Source organism: Tursiops truncatus, chromosome 9, assembly GCF_011762595.2.
Source record: "Tursiops truncatus isolate mTurTru1 chromosome 9, mTurTru1.mat.Y, whole genome shotgun sequence".
Lineage (NCBI taxonomy): Eukaryota > Metazoa > Chordata > Mammalia > Artiodactyla > Delphinidae > Tursiops > Tursiops truncatus.
The window spans coordinates 81297992-81322355 of NC_047042.1; the positions used below are offsets into that span (position 1 = coordinate 81297992).

The following is a 24364-nucleotide window of genomic DNA, read 5'->3' on the forward strand; positions in this document are numbered from 1 at the left end:
TGTAGGGGTTCACACTGTCTAAAGAACATACAGAAGACAGAATCAGTCTTCTCCTTCTATGAATGGTGAGAATTTCCTTTTTCCACCATCAGTCACTGAGCTGTACCTTCTAGTCTACGTTTTTAATTACAGGACACTGTAAGTTTTCTGCTGAAATTTATTTGGAGAGACACTAGGTGTTGCTAGTTTCCCATGAAAAAGAATCTTGCTAGGAATTATCCAGTAATACTGGAAGCCCTTATTATCAACAAGTTAGGAAGAATTTTGATTTTCCATTTTCACTTTTGCCAAAGTTCTTTCCAGATGAAATACTTACAAAGTATATAATGTGGTAGGAAGAATAATATCCCGCCCCCCCCCACCCCGCCCCCGCAGATTTTCATGTCCTAATCTCTGGAACCTGTCAGGTTACATGGCAAAGGGGAATTAAAGTTGCTAATTGACTGAATTTAAGATAGGGAGATTATCCTGGATTATCCAGGTGGGCCTAACCCTAATCACAAGGGTCCTTAAGAGTGGAAGAGAGAGGCAGAAGAGAGTCAGAGGGAGATGTGACAATAGAGAAGGCGCAGAGAGATCTGACATTGCTGGCTTTGTGGATGGAGGAAGGGGACCGTGAGAAAAGCAACGCAGGCAGCCTCTAGAAAAGGAAAAAAGGCAAGGAAACAGGTTCTCCTGTTGAGCCTCCAGAATGGAACACCTTGGATTTTAGCCCAGTGAGACCCCCTTTCAGACTTCTGACCTCCAGAACTGTAGGATGATTAATTTGTGTTGTTTTAAAGTCACCAAGTTTGGGGTAATTTGTTCTGGTAGCAATAGAAAGTCAATACATATCCTAATACTATTTTTCCCCACCTCATCTTTTTAAAAGTAGGAATCTTGGGACTTCCCTGGTGGCGCAGTGGTTAAGAATCCACCTGCCAATGCAGGGGACACGGGTTCGAGCCCTGGTCCAAGAAGATCCCACATGCCGTGGAGCAACTAAGCCCGTGCGCCACAACTACTGAGCCCACAAGCCACAACTACTGAGCCCGTGAGCCACAACTACGGAGCCTACATACCACAGTTACTGAAGCCCGCGCACCTAGAGCCCATGCTCCGCAAAAAGAGAAGCCCCTGCTCGCCACAACTAGAGAAAAGCCTGCACGCAGCAATGAAGACCCAACGCAGCCAAAAATTAAAATTTTTTTAAAAAGTAGGAATCTACTTCTTAGGAAGACAGTGGGATGTGGGAGCCAAAGTAGGAGTTAGGTAATAGTTGACCCACACAGAGTTATTTATCATTGTATTATGTTGTCTAGTATATGTGATGTCAGACATTAATAATAATTACATTTTACAGTACTTTACACTTTTCTAAGAACTTTCAATACATTGTCTGATTTGATCAGTAAACAAACAAAAAGTCCTCACAATAACTTTGAGAAGCTATGCAAATGCATTGCTTCCCTTTTTGACAGATTAAAAACAATGAGTCACGAAGAAGGTCCCAGAGAGAGGTAAGGACAGAATCAGCATTTTGTTTTCATCTCTTCCAGGGTGGTCCTTGGCCTTTAATATCTTACTCTTTCAAAGGACTAGGGTCCTGGGTGCTAGAAACCAAAAGCCCACTTTCCTAAGGACATCTGTATGTTTGCAGCCATTCTTCCACCATATCTAGCACTTAGGGAAAGAGTTCAAAGACATTAATTGAAAGTTTCTACCTTGGGCTTACAATGACGTGAAGCCTGGTAGGCAGGCAGGTCTAGGTATTTCAGACCTTATGTTGTACGACTTATGGTTCCCAGAGCATAAAGGGACTCTCGGACTGTAGGCTCCTCCTTCAACGGTTCACTCCTCACTGGCTCTCCCCTCCCACCCAGCCTCCACCATCCTCTGAAGCCTGGCAGCAGCCGTGCTGGCCAGGGGTTCGCCATTGACTGACACTATGAATCTCTGGCTTGAACTCATCCCTCTGGCCCGTCCTACTCTGGATGCCAGAAGTAGAAAATTCTACCCTGTTTGTGGCCCCTGAAAGCCCAAATCTCTACACAAGTCAGACATATTCTACAGTTCATCTCACCAGCCTTCCCAGTCTCCAATCTATGCCCCCACTTCCACCTTCCACCCTCCCTCCCTTCCTTCCTTCCTTTTTTCCTTCAGTAAGTATTAAGGGCACATCTACTCTGCATACTGCACAAGACACTTGGGATGAAGTAGTGAAGAGCAGGCCCACTCCCTAGCCTCTGGCCCTGCCACTTATTGGGAAATGCACACATACATTAAATAACAAACCCTAAAAAGGGGGAAACACAGGGCACCCGCACTCAGTTAACAAGGAGACTGGCTCCAGCTCCCTTCATAAGCTTGGATTTGGTTATTTTCAGTTTACTGATGCCATTCTAGAGGGGCATCATAGTGTAATGATTAAGAACCTAGGCTCCAAAGCCAGACCTCCTGGGCCCAAATCCTGCACCTGCTGCTTGCTAGCTATGGGCAAGTTATTTAACCTTTCTTTGCCTCAATTTCCTCAGATGTAACAAGGATGATGATAATAATACCTCATAAGGTATGATTAATTAAATTAATAGCACAGAGACACTCTTAAATCAGGTCTTTTGATACATGTAAATATAGTACCTGGCATATATTAGACCATATGAAATTGCTGTTGTTATAGGTTGGATATCAGCAACTCCATATGTTTTCATCTTAGCAAACGTTACATAAGTGTTGTCACTGTCTTTCCAGCAGAGTGGTGGGAGAGTGAGCAGATGAAGGGGCAAAGGAGTGGTTCTGGAAGCCACAGAAGATGGAAGAAAGGAGGCCTCTTCCCACTTTAATCAGTACAGCCATTAAAACAGGTCAGAAATGAAGGCTGGGAGGACACATGGAGAATGAACAGATGCTGTAAGATTATCTCAAGCAAAAAGCAAACACAAAATTATAATGCATCATGTTATAATTTCAATAAAGGATAGAATTCCTATGGACAGATATTGGAAGGGAGCATCAAAATGAAAACAGCTGCTGAGTTACATAGCCGGGATATGCATGGATGTTTAAAAGCTTTTAAAAATCTTGTTGAAAAGTGATTTAAATTCGACAGGGCCGAACACTCTCTCCATGATAAAACTTATTTCTCCTTTGAATTCTTTGACACCTTCTCTGCTAGTTTTCCACTTCTTTTCTGGTTGTTCCTCATCTGTCTCTGTGTGCTCTTTTATTCTGCCTACCTTTTAAATGTTAAAGAAACATTTAACATTAATGAAATACTAAAGGGCTCCATCCTTGTGTTCTTGCTGTAGAAGAAATATATATGGGATAGGAGATGGTAGGGAAAAACTGAGTGGAAAGGGATTGGAATAGAGATATTGGTGCAAACTTGCAATTTTTTTTTTTTTTTGCAGTTTTTGTGTTTTTACATTTTCGGTCTATGATCCATTTTGAGTTATCTTTTTTAAATATTTATTTATTTGGTTGCATTGGGTCTTAGTTGCGGCAGGCGGGCTCCTGAGTTGCAGCATGCAAACTCTTAGTTGCAGCATGCATGTGGGATCTAGTTCCCTGACCAGGGATTGAACCTGGGCCCCCTGCATTGGGAGCGCAGAGTTATCCACTGCGCCACCAGGGCAGTCCCCAAATTTGGAATTTTTAAAGTGTGTATTTATGCATGAATAGCTACATATGCACACATGTATGTATACATGTATATATAATACATAATATTTTCTAAGTCTGTCTGCTGTAAGGACCTAGAAGCAAAGACACCCCAGTAGCAATGAGCTCGCATAGCTCCCAGATATTGGTTTCTAATACCAGCCTCCACAAAAAAGAACCAGGCATCCCCAGAGAAATAGTTGATTCCAGGACTAGGGCACAGAAACCATAAGATGAGCCAAAAACATGTTTTCCAGCCAGAAAGTAAGGAAGTACTCCAAAAAATGATGGGAGCATGTCACAAGAACATGGGAGTTTGAAGGGCTCTTACCAATCTGGGGAAATTTGAGCCAAAACAATTAAGTAAAATAGTAAATAATAAACCATTGAAAAATAGGAATCCATCAGTCTAATAATAAATAGATAAATAAATGTTAAATAAGTGATGGAGAAGGCAGGGCTCTTGCTTAGAAAATGCCAAGGACCAAAAGATAAATGCGGCAGCAGTGCTGGAGTTGAAAAATCATTATTTTTCAACCATCATAGCAAAGATTGGATTATCATCAGTTGATGTTGAATTTAGGGGGAAAATTTTGAAAAGAAGCAGGATATCTGCATGGACTTAGAGTATCTCCCCATAGATTATTTATTAGTAGCAAAATAAAATATTAACTATACAGTTAAGAAATCAGACACCTTGTCTGAGTATCAAAATTAACATCACCAATGAGGAGCAAATGATAATTTGCCTCTGGGAGTGATACCCTGAGAAAAGCATGTAAAACAAAGAATGTTGCTCACCATCCAGTTGTACAAGGATTAAGTCATTAGCCACTGCAGTCGCTGACCAACAGTGTACCCTGGGAGGAATTCAGGATGAAAACCAGGATGAGGTGCTCTGTGCTTCGGGAAAATAGGCCCCTTAGATAGATGTTTATCTCAGGAAGAACCTTAATGAACCCAGATTCTTGGATCTTCCCATGCATGGTAAAGCATTAAAATCATTAACTGATGTATCTTTTCCTTGTGACTAGCAGTAACCTTTTACCAAGGTGTACGCTTGATTGCATGTACTCTCTAGCCAAAAATCATAAATATACTGGCTCCTCCCCTACCCCTTTAGAGAAGTCACCTCAGAGCTACTGTGAGACTGTCTCCCAGGCTACAGTCCTCAGTAAGACCCTGAATAAAATTTAAACTCAGAGCTCTTACGTTGTACAATTTTCTTTCATTCAACAATCACATCACGGATCCAATATCCTGGCAGGGAATGCATAACCTTAGTCTAATTGTGAAGAAATGTCAAACTCAAAATGAGGACTCTTCTATTTTATAAAGTGGGGGAGGGCTCTATTCTCTTAAAATGTCACTGTCATACAGGACAGTAAAAGGTAAGGAACTATTCCAAATTAAAGGACATTAGAGACATGACAACTAAAGGCAATATGTGATCCTAGAGAGGATCCTATACTAGAGTGGGGGAAATCCTATAAAGGATATTATTGCGTTAGTTGACAAATTGGAATGCTGATGATGGATTTGATTATAGAATTGTATGGACGTTAAAATTTACTGAAGATTGTTACTATATTGTAGTTATGTAAGAGAACATCTTAGGAAATAGTCACTGGTAAAAGGTAAAGGGCCATGATGCATGCAATTTACCCTCAGATGGTCCAGAAAAAATATATATGCATACATAGAGAGAGCAATGGATAAAGCTAGTGGAACACAAGGTGAACAATAGACGAGTCTGGGTAAAGGGTATGATTGTTCTCTGTACTGTTCCAGAAACTTTTCAGTAAATATGAGGTTATTTCGAAAAAGATCTTTTTAAAGGGGGTGGGTGCCACCCCTGGCCCACTTCTCTCCAAAGTCTACACATCCCCCGAGTAATCGCACGCACACTAGTGCCTGCGTCACGCCGCAGACTCCCAAATCTTCATTTCTACTCCACACTGTGCTCCTGAGGTCCCAAACTCTATGACAGTCGAGGGGGCCTCTAACTAACGAGTGGGAGCAGTTAACATAATTTGAGATGACTTGGATAATGGAAAGTTTGAGAGCTCTGCATTTTAATTCTTAAATTATGCACCTACTATGATAACCCGTGAATACAGAAGTGTTTTCCTTTTCTGAATAACCTCTGACTTAGAAGTTTTTATTTGCATGGCTATATTTACATTAACATTGATATTTTCTTCTACTCTTCTCCCTGAAGTCATCTTCTTTCTTCTCTAAGCTGAGCACCGTGTGCCTCCCAGCTGCTCAGGTTGGAAGCTGGAAGTCAAACCCCCTTTGCCAGGATCTGGGCAACAGGAAGACACAGCAGCTGCTGGCTCTGGAGCCACGTTTCTGTTACAGCCAGGCCAGAAAAACAGAAACTTTGCATGCCACCCACTCAGTCCGTTCCTAGCTCCAATCTCAGATGGAGCCTCAAGTACCTCTGGAATCCTAGTTGCAAAAGAAACTGACAAACATCGTTTTTAGCTTTTTCATCTCTGCAGTTCAGGAAGATTGAATCAAAAGGGGATTAGAAGGACACTGAATGAGCTAATCTCCTATATCTACCACGTGCCCCCATGCCCACTCTCACCACCACTGTCTGTCCATGTGGATAATGCCAGTTGTCTTAGTCTTGCAAAGCTCAATTGAAGTGTCACCTTCACTTTAGTTCTTTGATTCTTTGCAGACTGAGTTCAATGTCCTGTCTTCCCCTTCTACCCCTCCATTACAGCACTTGCCACACCGAATTATAATCATTCAACTCTGAACCTATATCCTGTGCTGAACATTGAGTATATTTTGAATGCCCAGCAAAGTGCCTGGGATAGAGTAAAAGTTCACTATGTGTGTGCTGAACTGATGAATAAAGTGATATAACCTCCACGTTGCAGACTTCACCTACAAGTGGGTTAAAATTTAGGTCCATAAACACTAGCACCCATGGGTGGGAGTTACTGGGTAAGTTACCCTTAGTCAGCTGAACCAATAGCATCATCCTCCTGGATCTCTCCCTTTTCCCTTCTTGCATCTCTTTAAGAGGCCCAGAGCAGGAGCCAGAGAAGAGAGGGAAGACTCAGCCTCAGACACCAGTAGAGCTGCTGCCTGCAGTTCTCACTGCCCCCTGTCCTCAGCGTCGGCCGCTGCTGTGCTCACCCAGACCCACACTGCATGAACCCACCGTGCACCCGATGCCCCACTCTGCCTGCCACCCAGCCGCTACCCATCAGCCACTACTCTGGACGAGAGCCTCTACTTCACTCTTAAGCCACAACCTGTGATAGAGCCAATTTGTCCTGTGTGGGTCTTGGTTTCCTCTTCTCTTAAGGGAGCAGCATACCAAGCAAGCTACAATATCCCTTACGGAATGAACATTCTGTGATTCCATAAATGCTCTGATGGACTTGCACAGTCCAGGCCTTTGGTCCATGCTTTCATCCTGTGTGGGATGCACTTCCCCACCTAAGCCACCAAAGAAGGGCAGATCATCACTCATGGCCAGGCTCATATCCTGAAGCCTTCCCTCATCACTCTGGATCACTCCCTGACTCTTCACCATCATCATCCATTGACCAACCCACTCTTGGTGTACAGAGTCCTCCTGCTATTGCAGTTTGGATAAACATGCTATATGAACCCCAACAGACTCTAAGCAACTTCAAGGCAGGAATCATTTTTATTGGAGGAGCAACAGGTCTGAAATGGAGAGAGGAGACAGAGGTGGTTAGTGAACCCATGCTAGGTGCTGGATCAGCCTCTGATCCAGCTTCTTGGCCAAGTCTGCCATCATAACTTGGGAAAGATCCCAAGAGTCACCTCTGTGGTTTGTACAGCATCCAGATACGGCCTGAATCATCTGATGGCTGAATGACCAGGGATTGCTAATGTGAACGATTTTGGCCCCAGGTGTCTCCAAATCATGGTTCACAAATTGTCGAAAATTCTGTTTCCTTCTGTACCCATGGGGCTGGCTGACTCACTGACCATGAGCCATGCACAAGTGCTGACCAAGGTGCTGAAGAGGCTCCCGGAAAGCTCCCTGGGAAGATGCTAAAGAGAAAGAAAGATAGTGCCACTCTCGACTCTTACCTCCTTCCAGACAAGCATTATCTTGGTTACTCCCTCTCCAGAAGTTAGGTGCCGGTCTGAAGGACCAAGTGTCAACTCACAGAAAGAAATCAACTTTTTTTGTTCCTGACTAAACCTAGGCAGCAGAGAAAGTTTCATTTACAAGAACTTTGCCACAACCATAAAAGGATATGACGATAGAAGAAAAGGAAGTCCCTAATCCCCTTGAGAGATAAGGGAATGGCGATGCCTGTTCTACATACCCCTCAAGTACAGGGGTCTCTTAAATACAGGGACACGCTGCCAGAAGCTTCCTGCAGGGGTCCTCATCAGGAGCAAGACCTCAGGCCCAAAGTTTGGCTCAGCACCTGAGCCTCAGAGCACTCGCCACATCCTATATCCTCCTTTTCTCAGCCATCTTCCTCATAGCTCTGAAGAGAACTCCCCAAATCCTCTAACAACCAAAGGAAGCTAATTTACCTAAACTCAATTCTAGTCATATTCCCAGAGACCGAGAGAAACAGCACAGCCACTAAAATGGCCGAAGAGACAACTAGCAGGTAAACAGCACCGTGGGAGAAAGCAACACTAGCAAAAAATTAAATCTCTCACTCTGAATGTACAAGATTGGTATTTTCAGTCTCTTGTTCATTCATTCAGCTGTTTATTGAACATTTAGTATGTGCCAAATTATGAAAAGTCCTGAGAGTGCAAAAATGAATGAGGCCTGGGACATGACCATGAGAGGTTTATAGAGTAGTCAAAGAGACAAGAAGTAAATTTAAAATGAAAGTACAAGAAATGACTGTGCCCAAGGTTGTATGAACAAAGTGCTAAAGGACCTCAGGGAAGTACCTGAGCGTCCCTGGGTATCGGAAAAATCAGCATGGATGGAGTGATGTTTCAGCTGAGTCTGAAAGGATAGGACCATACTGCACGTGGCTAGGATAGGGTTGGGGGGTGGATTTTGAAGGTGGAGGAAACAGTGTGCCTAAGGATCCCAGTTTTGGGAAATGTAATCCAACCAGGTGATACAATGTAAGTGTTCAAAACCAACACAAACAAGCTTGGCTTCCAGACTCCTTCAAAGCTCCTCTCAGCTGGCTAAGGCTCCAAGTTGGGCAGATATCCCAGTGGACTATACAGGATGCCAGAGCAAAGATATCCACCCAAAGGGGCAGGAAATTCCCCAGGCTGAGGCTTCATTTTTAAAACCTGATAGCTGTTGAACTAAAGGAAAGACAATGGACCCTACTCTAAATATTAACCCCCAAAATATTTTGACTGTATGGACAGCACAGTCTCAGCTAATAAAAAATTTGCATGTGATTTGCATTAAAAAACTCATGTTCAAGTAAAGTGGTATCAGCCTTTAGATTCATTCTCTCAAATAAGAAAGACAGTGTGGTCCCTCAGCGGCAGCCCATAGGGATGGACAAATTTACACTGAACCAGAGATGGTCTCCTTGCTGAAGTCAACGGACAGGGTTTACCCATGAGGGTCACTAGCTTGCAGGTGACCTTCACTTTTCTGGGTTCCCTGACCTGTGGGTTTGTCAGAAGCTTTGATATTTAGGTTATTCACAGATCCGGGTCCCAGGAAAAAACAGGCTGTTACTACTCAAACTCACATAAAACCGAGCGGTAACAACGAGTCCATTTCAGAACTTTCAGTGTGAAAGAGCTCTGCTGTTTTTCTGCTGTTACGAAGAAATGAGGCTTCAGAGAAATTATAAGGCAGTTTGTTGCCACTGAAGAGAGGACCACCTGGACAAGGACTCCTTCCTCCCCAGCCCAGGCCAGAAACACAGCCGCCTGAACTCCTGGGCAAGCACCGCGTCCTCAGGATTCCACTTTGCCCTCTGGTGGCATAGACGGCAGAAAGAGCTGGGCCGCTCAGTTCAGATAAATGGGTTTGAATCCAGGTTCTACCATCCCTGGCTCTGGGCCTTGGGCAATTCATCCTGCCAAGCCTCCATTTCCTCATTTGCAAAATAGATATGCTTCACAAGACTGCTGTGAGGATTAAGTAAAATAACGCAGTCAGCTTCAGAGCAAGCACTTGATAAAAGACAGTCATTTTTCCTTTTGTTTATGGAAACATTTGTGGCTAAGAAATCAAGAAAAGCTCAGTCTAACTTCCAATTCTGCCAATTCTTGGGGAAAAAAACTAATGTGGTTTAGCACCTACTTTGTTTCAGATACTGTGCTGGTTCTTTCTGTATTTAATTTCTTTATAACCTGAGAATATAACCCTGAAATAGCTATCATTATTCCCATTATAAGAAAATTAAATTCAGAGAGATTAAGTAATTAATCAAGGTTATACAGTTGTCAGGAGATTGGACTGAGATTTTAGCCCAAAATGTCTGAATCTAGTTCCTTGCTCCAAAAACCATCAATCCCAGTAAGCCAGGCTGCCTGGGAGAGGCAGAGGAAGAGAGTGGAGGGGAGAGAGTAGAGGTGGTTGAAGGTTGGGTAAGGTGACCAATTCATTACAGTTCTATTTCCAATTCCCAAAGCTGTTTCCCCAGCTTTACTGGAGGTTATTATTGGAACACAGTATAGTAAGAGCTGATATCCTCCTCTCACTTAGTTAAAATGATCCCAGTTCTAAATAATCCTAAAATTTATATGGAACCACAAAAGACCAGAATTGCCAAAGCAATCCTGAGGAAAAAGAACAAAGCTGGAAGCATAACCCTCCCAGACTTCAGACAATACTATAAAGCTGCGGTAATCAAAACAGAGAGGTACTGGCACAAAAACAGACATATGGATCAGTGGAACATGATAGAGAGCCCAGAAACCCACGCACCTACGGTCAATTAATCTTTGACAAAGGAGGCAAGAATATACAATGGAGAAAAGACAGTCTCTTCAGCAAGTGGTGCTGGGAAAGCTGGACAGCCACATGTAAATCAATGAAGTTAGAACATACCCTCTCACCAAACACAAAAGTAAAAAGTGGCTTAAAGACTTAAATATAAGACATGACACCACAAAACTCCTAGAAGAGAACATAGGCAAAACATTCTCTGGCATAAATCGCAGCAATGTTTTCTTAGGTCAGTATCCCAAGACAACAGAAATAAAAACAAAAATAAACAAATGGGTCCTAATCAAACTTATAAGCTTTTTCACAGCAAAGGAAACCATATAAGAAACAAAAAGACAACCTATGGACTGGGAGAAAATATTTGCAAATGATGCAACAAACGGCTTAATTTCCAAAATATACAGACAGCTCATATAACGCAATAACAAAAAACAAACAACCCAATCAAAAAATGGTCAGAAGACCTGAATAGACATTTCTCCAAAAAAGACATACAGATGGCCAATAGGTACATGAAAAGATATTCAACATTGCTAATTATTTAGAAAAATGCAAACAAAAACTACAGTGAGGTATCACCTCACACCAGTCAGAATGGCCATCATCAAAAAGTCTACAAATAATAAAGGCTGGAGAGGGTGTGGAGAAAAGGGAACCCTCATACACTGTTGGTGGGAATGTAAATTGGTGTAGCCACTATGAAGAACAGTATGGAGGTTCCTCAAAAAACTAAAAATAGAGTTGCCATATGATCCAGCAATCCCACGCCTGGGCATATATCTACAGAAAACTGTAATTTGAAAAGATACATGTACCCCAATGTTCACTGCAGCACTATTTATGATAGCCAAGACATGGAAACAACCTAAATGTCCACTGACAGATGAATGGATAAAGAAGATGTGGTATATACATACATATATATATATATATATATATATACACATATATATATATATATATATATACATACATACATAGAATGGACTACTACTCAGCCATAAAAAAGAATGAAATAATGCCATTTGTAGCAACATGCATGGACCTAGAGATTATCATACTAAGTGAAGTCAGAGAAAAACAAATATGGTATCACTTATATGTAAAATCTAAAAAATGATACAAATGAACTTATTTACAAAACAGAAACAGACTCACAGACACAGAAAACAAACATGATTACCAAAGGGGAAGGGGGTGAGGGATAAATTAGCAGTTTGGGATTAGCAGATACAAACTACTATATATAAAATAAACAACAAGGTCCTGCTCTATAGCACAGGGAACTATATTCAAGATATTCAGTATCTTGTAATAAACTATAAATTTTTTTCTTTGTGTCTCATCTAAATTCTTTCTCTCTCTCTCTCCCTTTCCTTTCTTAGAGTATCTAGAACAGAAATACCAGTCAAATAACTGGAAAACTTATCTGGGGGAAAGGGGAGGGAAGACAAGGAACTTGTGTCCTTAAGGGTAGGAAGGGACCAAGTCTTTTCCTTTCAGTTGGGCGCATTCGCACAGCCTTATGTATATCAATACTTAAAATTATTAATCTGAAACTGTCTTGCTTCTTTGCTCGTTTAATATCTCCTCAAAAGTCAAAAGCACAGAATTATTAGTCCTAGGAAAGCAGCTGTGACTATGGATCTTTCTATTCTGTCCAAAACCACCTAGGAATAACAACAATCATAGTATAGCCTACATTTAAGGGGATCAGGTAAGAAAATTAAGAGATGATAACCACCACCACCACCACCACCACCACCACCACGATCACCATCATCATCATCATTTAGTTTAGCTTGATATCCTGAGAAATTTTCCAGGATACCATGAATCCTGGTTTGAAGTATAATAAAGCATTCATAAGCAGATTACTTCTAAAGTTTAAAGCAGGGCTTCCCTGGTGGCACAGTGGTTAAGAACCTGCCTGCCAATGCAGGGCACATGGGTTCGAGCCCTGGTCCAGGAAGATCCCACATGCCACAGAGCAACTAAGTCCGTGTGTCACAACTACTGAAGCCCACGCGCCTAGAGCCCGTACTCCGCAACGAGAAGCCACCGCAATGAGAAGCCCGCGCACCACAACAAAGAGTAGCTCCCGCTCGCCGCAACTAAAGAAAGCCCGTGCAAAGCAACGAAGACCCAACGCAGCCAAAAATAAATTAATTTCAAAAAATAAATAAATAAAATCGAGTTTAAAGCAGTAATGATGGAAGTTTCAATCTCACCCACTAAACCCATGAGAAGGCTTTTTCCAGTGTAGTTGCCTATACACAAACACTCATACACAATTCCAGGCTAAGAAATTTGGGCTGTAATTGAGGCAGTTAAAGCATTGAGGTATTCCTCCCTAGATTCAAGCTCATGGATTAATATGATGAAATATTTCTTACATCCTTTTCACTTCCCATTTACATTCACACTCCATTTATGTCTCTCTCTCTCTCTCTGTGTGTGTGTGTGTGTGTGTGTGTGTGTGTGTGTGTGTGTGTGTGTGTGTGTGTGTATATATATATACCATTAAGGAAGCATACAGGTCAAGTTGGTCAGGTTTAATGATTCCGTGGTTATTGTTATTATCATTTGAACACATCACTTCTGTTCCGCTAAGTCTGCTTACTGTAAACAGTCCAGGTCACCCAGCCTCCCAATCAGAACATTTAATCACAGTCTCTGCACCCCCAAACCCTCACAAAACAGACTACTATGATGAAATAACAGAAAGATACACATCAGCCCAGTCAGTGGCAAAGCACTGGTCTTTAGGATCCAAAGATCTTTACAACCAGCGAGACCAGATGGGGGAAAGCAAAGAATAGGGAAGTGATACTGTTTGAACCCAACTTTTCTGAGCTCCTCATTTAGTAGTAACATGTGTGGGAAGACGACGCTTTCGGACTGAAACTCTATGACCTCCCTAAGTGAGCGGGCAAAGTACTCTGGTGACAGTAATGCATGAACACCCTGGCTGCAGGGACGTGGAGATTTAGCCAGAATGCTATCCACGGAGCAGCAAGTACCCCAGCCCGGCCTCAGCTGAATTCCCACCATTCTCCTGTGAGGGTCATAGCATCCTTCTGGAATCCTCTGCAGCAGATCTTCTTCCTCTTCCCTGCCCCTACAAAGGCAGAAACAGCTTGGGGGGGGAAGGGTGTAAATCTCTGAGCTAACTCCTTATCTCCAGGCAGGATCAGAGCTTCCTGATCAGACCCCTCTCTGTAAGAAGGTAGAATTTTTTTCTTAATGGAAGTTCAACATTGAGGGAAAGCTAGCAAAGTCATTCACTCACAATCTCAGGCCAACCCTGGGCAGACAGGTTAAGGCAGGGACAAATGTGAGAGGCCTAGAACCCTATCCAGGCCAAAAGCAGGTCACTCAGGAAATCCCTAAGATCCAACTGGTGCTCAGGGTTCTCTCTAGGATGGTCACAAGTGGTGTGTTTTGTCCAGATTGATTAGGTCATACCTAGCCCTAAGTATTCCAAGCTTCCCAGTTCCAAGATGAACTTCCCAAGTTCACTATTCCTTGGCCGTTTGGAGTAGGGGACAATCTGTCACTATTTCAAACTTCCTGGTCCCTCTCCAGCCTGAATTTCTGTCCCCAGAGAATTGGGGCAGCAGTTGACCAGATTCAAGATTTTGATGAGATGGAGTAAATAGCTGGTCCTTGTGCATGTTTAGAAATTAACTGAACTCCCTTTGGAGTCATATGTACTCCTAGCTCTGCACTAGGAGTATGATATTAAAACCAAAAACACCTTATTTTAAAAGACTCTCACTTCCCCAACTTTTGCACCTCTGAGTCCTAACCTCTCCCCCCGCTTCCCCTCACACACACCACCAGAAGATGCTGTCCCAACACTTTTAGTACCTCTAGGGCCCAAGGATAAAATGGCATTAATGGCATGTGGCAGAAAATCCCAACCCACACTGAGGATTCCTCCCATGTCAACACAGTGAAGAAATAAATGATAATGTAAGAGAAGAGGCAGGAGAAACCAGAGCCTGCCCCTTCTCACAGAAGAGGCACAGAAAATTGAGGAGTTAGTGAAAATGGCATCATCTCTTGCCAGAAGGCCACCAACTACCACCGGCTGGGAGCCGCATGATCACTTGTTTCTCCTCCGGACTGAAGTGCAAGATGGTGAGGATGGCGGTGAGCGTCTGCTGGCGGCCCACGGTGTCCGGCAAGGTCAGGAAGCGGTAGATGATGTTCTTGAGGTACTCCAGGTTGGCTCCCTCCCGACTCTGGTCCCTGATGTTCTTTGCAATGTGGCTCTGCAGGGCTCCCACCTCCTCCCGATGCCGCTCCCCCTCCTCCAGCAGCCGATCCTGCAGCTGATGCACCTCCCCCTCCAGCCTGTGCTTCTGCTTCCTCAGTGACGTGATCTCCACCTCCTTGCGGGCCAACTGCTCGGCGTAAAGGAAGAAAGTGGGCTCATTGGCCGCAGCTAGCTGCAGGGCTTGGGTCAGGCTGTCCGGAGCAGATGTGTCCGCTGGATCCCCGGGGCCCACACTGCCCACAGGGCTTCTGCGTCCCGGCAGCCCAGAGGACAAGGCCACAGAACGCAGCTGCTCCAGCTCCAGGTCCTTCTCGGCCAGCACGGCCAGGGCCCGGTCCCGCTGCTTGTGCAGTTCCTCCTCCAGTTTCAGCGTGCGGTCCCTGAAGTCCAGCTGGCTCCGCTCCAGTTCCTGCCGGTGGATGTGCTGCAGCCGGGCCAGCTCCTGCTTCCAGCCCTCAGCCTCCTGCTGGTGCTGGCAGTCGAGCTCCTCGCAGGACAGCCGCAGTGAGATGTACTTCTCCTTCAGCTCCGCCAGCTGCTCCCGGGCTTCCTCCAGCTCCTTGCCCAGGTTCCCGTCTTTGACGTTCTTGCTCTTGAGGACGACCTGGGCCCGCATCTTGTACCTCTCAAACTCCTCCTTCAGCTGTTTCAGCTCCTGCTGGTAGTAGAGTGCACTGGCCTTCTCCCCGTCGGCAGCCTCTGAGCTGGGCATTATCTCCAGGTTGCAGAGCTTCTCCACATCCAAGGTCACCTGGCTCTTCCTGGCCGCAACCTGAAGCAGCCTCTTCAGCTTCTCCATCTTGTCCTTCAGGACATTGACATCCAGACTGGACTCCTCTCCATGGCTGTCCAGAGGGGACCGGCTAGAGGCCGCTAGTGCCAGTGTCTTGTTCTCCAGGTCCAGCTGAAGAATGCGCTCCTTCAGCTTCTGGATGGCCAGCTGGTCCTTCTGCTTGGCTTTCTCATAGGTGCCCAGCAGTTCCGACACCTCAGATATTTGATTCTCCAGGGCCGCCACCCTCTGCTCTTCCAACTGCGATTGCTGTCGTAGCTGATCTTCGGCGACGGCTGTCTGGAAAACAAGGGAACAGGTGGAGATGCATCCAGAAAAGCCACAAGGCCCGATGGCAAATTTTGAGAAAGCAAGAGAGGGGAGCAACAGGGTTACGGGACGGAGGTGGCCTGGCAAAAACGGGAACTGGGAATTTTTCTGTTCGTTTGGGAGCTAACCCAAGCTCCTGTAACCTGCTCCCAGCCACACATTACACCAAACAACATTAAGAACCTCTGTAGATCTGCTGTTGTTCGGCTTTAGCGTTTCTGCGCTCTGTTCTCATACGCCAACCTCACATGTGAAGTGTGCTCTTAACCATATGACATTCTTTTCCACTTCCAATATTCCTGGAAGTTCAAAATTGACTTGGATCTCTCCCCACACTGAAAGGTGGCGCTGTAAAATAGCATACCTTTCCACACAAGGCAAATGTTGACTGCAAGCAATACAACAGGTTATTTCTTCTGAGAAAATTCCCTTTGCCCCCTTCAGCCACACTACCTATAGGAATACACTGTTACCTATATATAGGCATATTCCTACAAGCATACACTCCACCTTTCACTGCACAGCCGCCACTACACTGCTTCACAGAGCACAGCTGGGAAGATGCCAATGCCCAGATGCTCAGAGCTGTCTGGCTCCAACCCGGCCTACACTCAGAAACTCCACATCCTATTGGAAGCACACTCTGTGGATACTGTCAACACCACACAGAAAAGGATTTCCCAGGACTCACAAATGAAACTTTTTGAATAGCATCAAAAATCGACAGTGCAGGGCTTCCCTGGTGGCACAGTGGTTAAGAACCTGCCTGCCAATGCAGGGGACACGGGTTCGAGCCCTGGTCCGGGAAGATCCCACATGCCGCGGAGCAACTAAGCCTGTGAGCCACAACTACTGAAGCCCGAGCACCTAGAGCCCATGCTGCACAACAAGAGAAGCCACCGCAATGAGAAGCCTGCGCACCGCAACGAAGAGTAGCCCCCGCTGGCCGCAACTAGAGAAAGCCCGCGCACAGCAACAAAGACCCAATGCAACCAAAAATAAAGAATAAATAAATAAATAAATAATTTAAAAATAAAATTGACAGTGCAGCCACTTAGTTCTAACTATCAAAAGAGAAAAAAAAGCCCTAATATTTCCCCATTTCAGGTTAAATGACTAATGTTTGAAGGAGATGAAGATAATTACCTTCCTCATTTCCTGCTGCAGCTGAGCCTGGAAATGGCTTTTAAGGCAGGCGGCCTCTTCCTGAAGCTCCTGCAGCCGGGGGTCAGGCCGATTCTTCTCATCTCGAAGAGCCTGCAGCTCACCTTTCAGCTCCTCTACCTCACGGGTCAGCTGCTTGGTTTGCAGTTCAAACCCTTCCATCTGACCTGCTGCATAGGCCCGCCCAGCCAGAGCTTCTCGGGTCTCTTCCAATCGAAGCTCCAAGTCCTGGCGCTGGGTCCTCTCCTCCTGCAGCAGCTTCTGGAGCTCACGCAGCATCAAGGCATGGTCACTCTGCTCTTGGGCCCGATCGTGCTGCTGCGTGATAAGTCGGGCTTTGGTTTCTGCTATCTGCTCCTGCAGCCCCTTCAATTCTCCCTCCAGCCGGCCCCTCTCCTCCTCTGCTTTTTTACTGGCATTATCTAAGTCCTGTTTCATCTTCTTTTTGTCAGCCAGGTAAGAAGCTTCCATGCGGGACTTCTCCTGGGTGACTGTAGCCAAAGAGCTGGTCAAAGTCGCCAACTGAGTCTTCAGCTGGTGCAGTCGTTTGTCCACCTCCCCACTCCCAGACAGTCCATCCCCACTACTACTGCTAACGCCGCTCTCCGATCCACTGGCCTCTTCGGACTTTAGAGGTGGTGGTCCACGGGCCAGTCTGTCATCTTCTACCCCAAACTCACCCTTGGTGCTGGTGAGACTGGCCGCAGTCTCTAAGCTGGTGGCGGTCCCGGTGCTATCCTCGCTGTGAGTGGAGCATAGGTCATCCACAGAGTCAGGAAAGGTGAGGCCTTGAGGCTGGACACCTGCAAGGCCCACATCCGCCTCGTGGGATACCGACAGCACCTTAATGCTGGCCTCCAGCGCCTCTTTCTCTTTCAGCAGACTTTTATAGGCGCGGACTACATCCTTGAGACGTGCCTGGTACTGGAGGAGCTGCTTCTTCTGGGTCTCAATGGTCTCCAGCAGGTCCTTCTTGCTTGGGCCGCCCCCGAAATTCATCCCAAACTTCTCCATGAGGGTTCAGAACGGGTTGTTCCACGTCAGTGTTCGGACAGCCTGGGAGAGGGTCACGAAGACGCTGGCGGGGAGAGAGTTGTCCCTAAGGCCGCACACCCGCTCCTCACAGCTATTCGTGACCGGATGCAGGGCAGCGGGGCAGCCTGACAGAAGCGCCCGCCAGGTCCCAGGCAGCAGGGCAGGGGCGGGTCCTATGGCGGAGCGACGCTGGCACGAGAGGAGCACACTGCCAGGGCTCGCCCGCACTGTCCCAAAAGCCGCTCCGCGCTCCCAGCTCGCCCGGGCCACAGCAGCACCGGCCGGCCCCCCGGCCAAAGCTTCAAGCTGAGCGTAGCCCCATTCCGACTTCCTAACTCTAGCGGTTAGACAACCGCGCTTCCGGGGCCACTGGAAGTGACGACAGCACGACGCCTCAGGCCCCGCCCCCCGTGGGCGCGAGGTGGGCGGAGCTACTTCAGTCGAAGGGTGAGAAGCAGCCTGTTGCGAGCCCCGCTGGGCCACGAGTCGGTCTCTCTCCACCAGAGCAGAGCAAGCAAAGTCGAGTACACGGAAGTAATGCTGGTTTGGTGAGGGCGCCTGATCTTGCCCTAGCGCTACGATCAGCGAGGGACGGGGGTGACGTCGCACTGTGTCCTTACCAAAGACCCAGGTGAGCGACACGACCCCACTGTTTGGGGGCTCAGTGCATTTGTGTCCCTAAAGAGCAACAATTAAGACTCCCTTTCGGACCACGAAAATGACAACCCTTTCTAGGACAGTATTTGGCACCTAGTAGGTGTACAGTATAATTATTAGCATCCTTCCTGAGTTCTGCTGAGTTCATTAAACAAATATATATAGATGACTATATATAGCCATGATGTCCATCCTAAGTGCCAACTATATTTCAGAAGCTTCACAGGAGTTTTGCTATTTAGTCTTTACAGTAATTCTGCTGAGTGGGTATTATTAGCACTATTTTACAGATAGGGAAACATGAGGCACAGAGAAGCTAAGTAACACGCCCAAGGTCACACAGCCAGTAACTTTAGAATCCTATCTGGATCAGTCTGAGTCTCAACATAACCAAATGCTGTGCCAGATGATCACCATGAAGAAACAAGGTCCTGCCCTCAAGGAGACCACATCTAGAGAGGAAGCAGACGTGCAAACAGCAGTATATTCAAAGTGTTACAGAAGTTAAGAGGAGGGAGACCTGTCTAGGGGAGACAGAGAAGGCTCTCAGTGGAAATACTTTGGGATTTGAAGGATGAGTACTGATTGCCTATCTAACTAGAGATGAGGGAAACAAACATTCCAGGCAGAGGGAAAAAAATGCAAGGACTCCTGGGGCATCAGAGAGCCTGGCTCACCCTGGAAGCAATGAGAATCATTTCAAGGCACTAGCTTAGGGTATGCGAAGGAGGTGGCAACAGATGGGGCTGACACAATAGATGAGGACCCAAATTAAGGCATTTGGATTTTATCTTGGGTGATAAGACACTAAAGGATTTTCATCACAAGAGTGGCATCATCAAGTCTTGTATGACAAGGTGAAGATACCAAGGTGCAGAAGGCCATTTTCATTCATGGGGATCAGATGGTAGTGAAATAGAGCAGTGACAACAGGGATGGAAAGAAAAAGGCTAATTGAAAGAGCTAAAGATGACTTGGTCACCACTAGTTGTGTTATTATATTGGAACTCTTTTAAATGTGCTCTTCAACATTGTAAAAACCTTCTTAAGAATGCAAGTCTGTGACTGAAGAGTAAAAAAGTCATGTATTCACTCATACCTGGTGCCCAGAGTCTGTTCTTTTTACAGACTGAGGGTCAGGATGGGGCAGACACTAGAAGTCTGTTCAGACCCAGATTCTTGGTGGCCCAGATAACATCATCTGCATCACACAAAACATTCAGATACATTATCTTATCATTTTAATCTTCACCGTAACCTCATGAGACAGGACAGATATTAGTCTCCCTTTATAGATGAGAAAATGATAGGCTGTGAATATTGTTGAAGTCAAGCCCCCATCCCCCCCAAAAAAAAGGCAGAACTGAGAATTTAACAGAGGCCTGGAACAATGGCACAAAGTGGGTACTTAGTAAATATTTATGGAAGGGAGCGAGGGAAGGAGGGAGGGAGGAAGGAACTTTCTCTGATTCCCAGCTCACTTCACCATGTCCAGTCCATAAGCAACTGATCCTAGAAGCCCACTGCAAATCCAGAATAGGCAAAACGCCTGCCCTTGCTCCACTGAGCAACCAATTAGTCCATTCAACCCAGCCAGCATTTGTTAAGCATATATTAGGTGCCTGGCATTGACCCAGGCTCTGCCATAGAAGAAATTTAAATTAATTCCTATCTTGCTATTTCGCCTCAGATGCTAAGATGAGTGCGGAAATAACTTATGAAGCTCTTTGGCAAGAGCCTCACAAAATCCTAGATAGCTGTGCACTGAAAATCCAGGTTCCCAGGTCTGTGGCAGAGTGAGGAGGGAACTTTAGAAAGGCTGCCCTCTTCGACTGAAAGGCATTGTTTCCAGGGCCATCAAGGGGAAGGCAGAGTTCTCCAGTATACAGAAGTAGGGTCTACGACCCCGCCGCCAGAACTGGGGATCTTCCACTGTTTCTGCTGATTGGGGATCTATGAAGGTGGCGTTTGAAGGAACCATGAAGTGCATCTTCTTCCACCTCTGGCGTACTCCTCTCGAGATTCTATGGTCACTGAACCACCTGCTACGTTCAGAGTCCCTCGCTGGGAGCTGGGAGGACAAAAGGGAGGATTAAGACACTTGCACAGAACTTCCGCTCTCCCGGGGAGGAGGCTGGAGGTCACCAAGAGCTAAACCGGAGCCCAGAGTGCGTTGGACGCAACAAACCAAGGCCCAGAGACCGGCCACTGAAGATGGGGGTGGAGGGCCGTTATGGAGCGTTGTAGGCTTTTCTCGGCCCTGCCCGGGTTGCCGGTTCAGCGCCATACACCTGACAGGCGCGCTAGCAACTTGGGGAGACCCAGGCCCTTTCCATCTTTAAAGCTGGCGCGGGACCGGGGGAGGATGCGGAGGCTCGCTCAACTTCAGTGTCTTCCGGAGCCACGGTCTGGAGGCGGGGCGGGGGCGGGGCCAGGGCGGGGGACGGCCCGAGGTGACGTAGGGCCGGCCGGGACGCGCGGAGGCCGCGGCGGCGCCTCCTCCTTCTGCTGCTGCTGGGCCCCATCCCCCAGCGGCCGGTTCCAGTCCGCACCCCGCATCCGTGCCCGCGCCCCCTCCCCCGGGCCCCGCCATGGGCCTCACCGTGTCCGCGCTCTTTTCGCGGATCTTTGGGAAGAAGCAGATGCGGATCCTCATGGGTGAGGCAGATCAAGCGCGCGGCCCGGACTGGAGCACCAGCCCCCGCGCAGCCTTCTCGCCCCTGCGTCCCTCCAGCCCAGCTCACCCCGGTCTCTGACCCCGAGTCACCCATCTCCTAACCCCCCGGGGCCGCTACTCTCGGGTGGGTCGCGGTCTGCAGCACTGTCCCCGGGGCCTGAGACCGAGAGCTGCGGGCCTGGGTGGGGTGAAGCTCCCTTCGCCCCAGCCCGGCTCGTAAGAAGGGAGGATTCCGCCCTTGGAGACGACTTTTAAAAGGAGCGCGGCCTTTCTTTTGCGCCTCTTTCCCCTCAATCCTCTGCCGCCCCTCCCCCGCTTTGGGGGCAGGAGTTGGCGCTCCCCACCCTACTGCACTCAAGGCCCCGAAGGTAGATAACAGCGCGCACCTGGAGGCGCTCGGGCTCTCCGCCCCCGTCACCATCAGCTGTCCTGGCCTCTCCCCTTTCCTGGGCTCTAGGGGGCTCCCTCGCTCCCATCTCCAGCCCTGTGCCCCTCTCCGTTGCAGTTGGCTTGGATGCAGCTGGCAAGACCACAATCCTGTACAAACTGAAGTTGGGGGAGATTGTCACCACCATCCCCACCATAGGTGAGTCCGGAGGCGAGACCGGGAGGAGCGGGAGCGCGGCGGCGGCCCTTCTGAGGATCTGCTCTGCATTCTGCCCCAGGCCCTTATTTCTGTGCAGGGAGCTGACCCTGACATCAGATACTGCTACCTGAGAAGTGGGTCAGGGTATCTTTACGTGCAAGATGAGGCGGGATGGATGTGACCTAGCCCGGCCCCATCTGTGGGCTAGCTGGTCCTCTGGGGTTCTTTTCCCCTGGGCCTTCGTTGCCTTCTAGTTTTATATCCCTGCTGAATCCACTTAGTTTTAGTGAGTTCCTTCCTTTCAGGATTTTTTCCTCATATTTTTACCAATTATCTGCAGGCTTCAACGTGGAAACAGTGGAATACAAGAACATCTGTTTCACAGTGTGGGACGTGGGAGGCCAGGACAAGATTCGGCCTCTGTGGCGGCACTACTTCCAGAACACTCAGGTTGGGGCTCCCCAACCCCAGGGGAAGAGGGTTAAGGTTAGAAAGACTGAGATGTTGGCCCAGGCCAGGAAAAAACCCTTACCTCCTTCTACCCTCATTTGTAGGCTAGCCTCTCCTCATCCTTCAGAACTGGCCTCAGACTTCTGAGACTTAGCCACCGTAAGCGTCTCCTGAGAAGCAGAATTCTGAATCTACACTGCCTGATTTAGCTCTCATCACATGTCTTTCCCTGTTCCCTTGCACATCTTTTAGCTAGACTGCTTGCCTGAGGGCAGAGGCTGTATCCTTTGCTGGGTGTCTCCAGTTTGTGCGAGAACATCTGCAAAGCCGTAGTGGAAGTTTACTAGATGAGAAGGGTTTAGACACAATTAGACGTGGGCAGAAGAGAGGAAGAGCCAGACTAGGGTGTATGTGTCCCAGGCTCGAGTGATTGCTGCTCCTTTCTTCCTTCCCACCCAGGGCCTCATCTTCGTGGTGGACAGTAATGACCGAGAGCGGGTCCAGGAATCTGCTGATGAACTCCAGAAGATGGTGAGCACCCAGAGCCCTGGGACAGAGAGATCCTCTGTGCTGGTGTGAGAGTCAGGAAACGCCTCAGAGGCCTTGAATGTGTGATTCTCTTTGTGGACACAGTCACAAGAAGTAGCTCACCCTGTTTTGAATTGGGGTCAGGTAAAAAGTATAGGACTTACTTTTTCCTTGCATTCTCTCCTGTCTTCACAACTGACTCTGAGAAGTTGGTGGGGAGGGGGGAAGTTCTACGTGGTGGAGAGAAACATCATCTTACGTTCTTATTTTTCCATTTGGAAATTTTGTCATTTTGACTAGGGCAAGGAGTCAAATTAGAAGAAGACCCTTTCTGGACTTCAGGCCAAAATGGCCTCAAGCTAGTTTATCACTCTGTCTTGGGTTCAGCAGTAGATGACACAATATTCTATTCTTCTCACAAATATGCTAGAAGGGAAAAAGGGGGGCTCCCGTACACAGCTGGATTCCACCCCCTTTGCCTCTCCCAGCTGCAGGAGGATGAGCTGCGGGATGCGGTGCTGCTGGTGTTTGCCAACAAGCAGGACATGCCCAACGCCATGCCCGTGAGCGAGCTGACCGACAAGCTGGGGCTACAGCACTTGCGGAGCCGCACGGTGAGGGCCTGCCTCTCCCAAAGGGGCCCCAGGCCAGGCAGGAAATAAAGGCATCCCCTTTTCTTCCCTGCTACTGACCTCTTTCTTTCCTTCTCCCCACAGTGGTACGTCCAGGCCACCTGTGCCACCCAAGGCACAGGTTTGTATGATGGGCTGGACTGGCTGTCCCATGAGCTGTCGAAGCGCTAACCAACCAGGGGCCGGCCCCTGCTGCCCAGAAGCTCCCGCGTGCATCCCGGGATGACCAGACTCCTGGACTTCTCAGGCAGTGCCCTTCCCCCCCATCTCCTCCTCCCCCGCAGACAGCGGCCTCTGCTCCTGCCTGCATGTTGCCTCTGTTATTGGAGCCTGGGGCCCTGCTCTCTGGGCACGGAGGGCTCCGCTCTCCTGCCTTCTGGGACCTGTGGAAAGGGGCTTCTGGGGCCAGGGTCCCTTCTGCCAGAGGAGGAGCAGGGATCTGGGTTTACTTCTGTTTCTTCCGTTTCGGGTGTACCCTTGGGGCCAGGTGGGGAGGGAAGGTGAGGGCTCCGGGTGGTGCTATGATGTGGCACTGGATATTGAGTAATAAATTTGCTGTGGTTTGTACATGGTGTTGTCTGTAGCCTAGAGGTCGGGGGCTGGGTTACTGGCTGCAAAGAGACAATATGGGGGAGGCTCAAAGCAGCTAAGGCTGCAGGGCCTGCCCAGTCCCCCCAGCACACACACACACATCGCTGC

At 47.4% G+C, this 24364-nt stretch overlaps 2 protein-coding genes across 3 annotated transcripts; one reads left to right on the forward strand and one right to left on the reverse strand.

Moving 5' to 3' along the window:
• Nucleotides 1-13089: 13089 nt before the first annotated feature.
• On the reverse strand, nt 13090-18502 carry GCC1 (GRIP and coiled-coil domain containing 1). Of its 2 annotated transcripts, XM_073809894.1 has the most exons (3): nt 17083-18502; nt 14578-15906; nt 13090-14539 (listed from the first exon to the last, which is right to left on the reverse strand). In XM_073809894.1, the coding sequence occupies exons 1-2, from the start codon at nt 18112-18114 to the stop codon at nt 14611-14613; spliced, it is 2328 nt and encodes a 775-aa protein (XP_073665995.1). In that variant the 5' UTR covers nt 18115-18502; the 3' UTR covers nt 13090-14539; nt 14578-14610. The 2 variants fall into 2 exon arrangements, with proteins under 2 accessions (XP_073665995.1, XP_019780017.1); XM_019924458.3 differs by having other exon boundaries at nt 13090-15906.
• A 2751-nt stretch (nt 18503-21253) lies between these two features.
• ARF5 (ARF GTPase 5) lies at nt 21254-24232 on the forward strand. The gene is made up of 6 exons (XM_004325231.4): nt 21254-21450; nt 21975-22055; nt 22396-22505; nt 22965-23036; nt 23522-23647; nt 23750-24232. The coding sequence occupies exons 1-6, from the start codon at nt 21384-21386 to the stop codon at nt 23834-23836; spliced, it is 543 nt and encodes a 180-aa protein (XP_004325279.2). The 5' UTR covers nt 21254-21383; the 3' UTR covers nt 23837-24232.
• The last annotated feature ends 132 nt before the right edge of the window (nt 24233-24364 follow it).

Excerpts from the sequence above, each read along its gene's own strand:
- ARF5 (XM_004325231.4), top strand. The coding sequence starts at position 21,384 with ATGGGCCTCACCGTGTCCGCGCTCTTTTCGCGGATCTTTGGGAAGAAG. Across the intron at positions 21,451-21,974 it reads GCAGATGCGGATCCTCATGG|TTGGCTTGGATGCAGCTGGC; the intron begins GTGAGGCAGATC and ends TCTCCGTTGCAG. Across the intron at positions 23,037-23,521 it reads CTGATGAACTCCAGAAGATG|CTGCAGGAGGATGAGCTGCG; the intron begins GTGAGCACCCAG and ends TGCCTCTCCCAG.
- GCC1 (XM_073809894.1), bottom strand. The coding sequence starts at position 18,114 with ATGGAGAAGTTTGGGATGAATTTCGGGGGCGGCCCAAGCAAGAAGGAC. Across the intron at positions 15,907-17,082 it reads TGCAGCAGGAAATGAGGAAG|ACAGCCGTCGCCGAAGATCA; the intron begins GTAATTATCTTC and ends CTTGTTTTCCAG.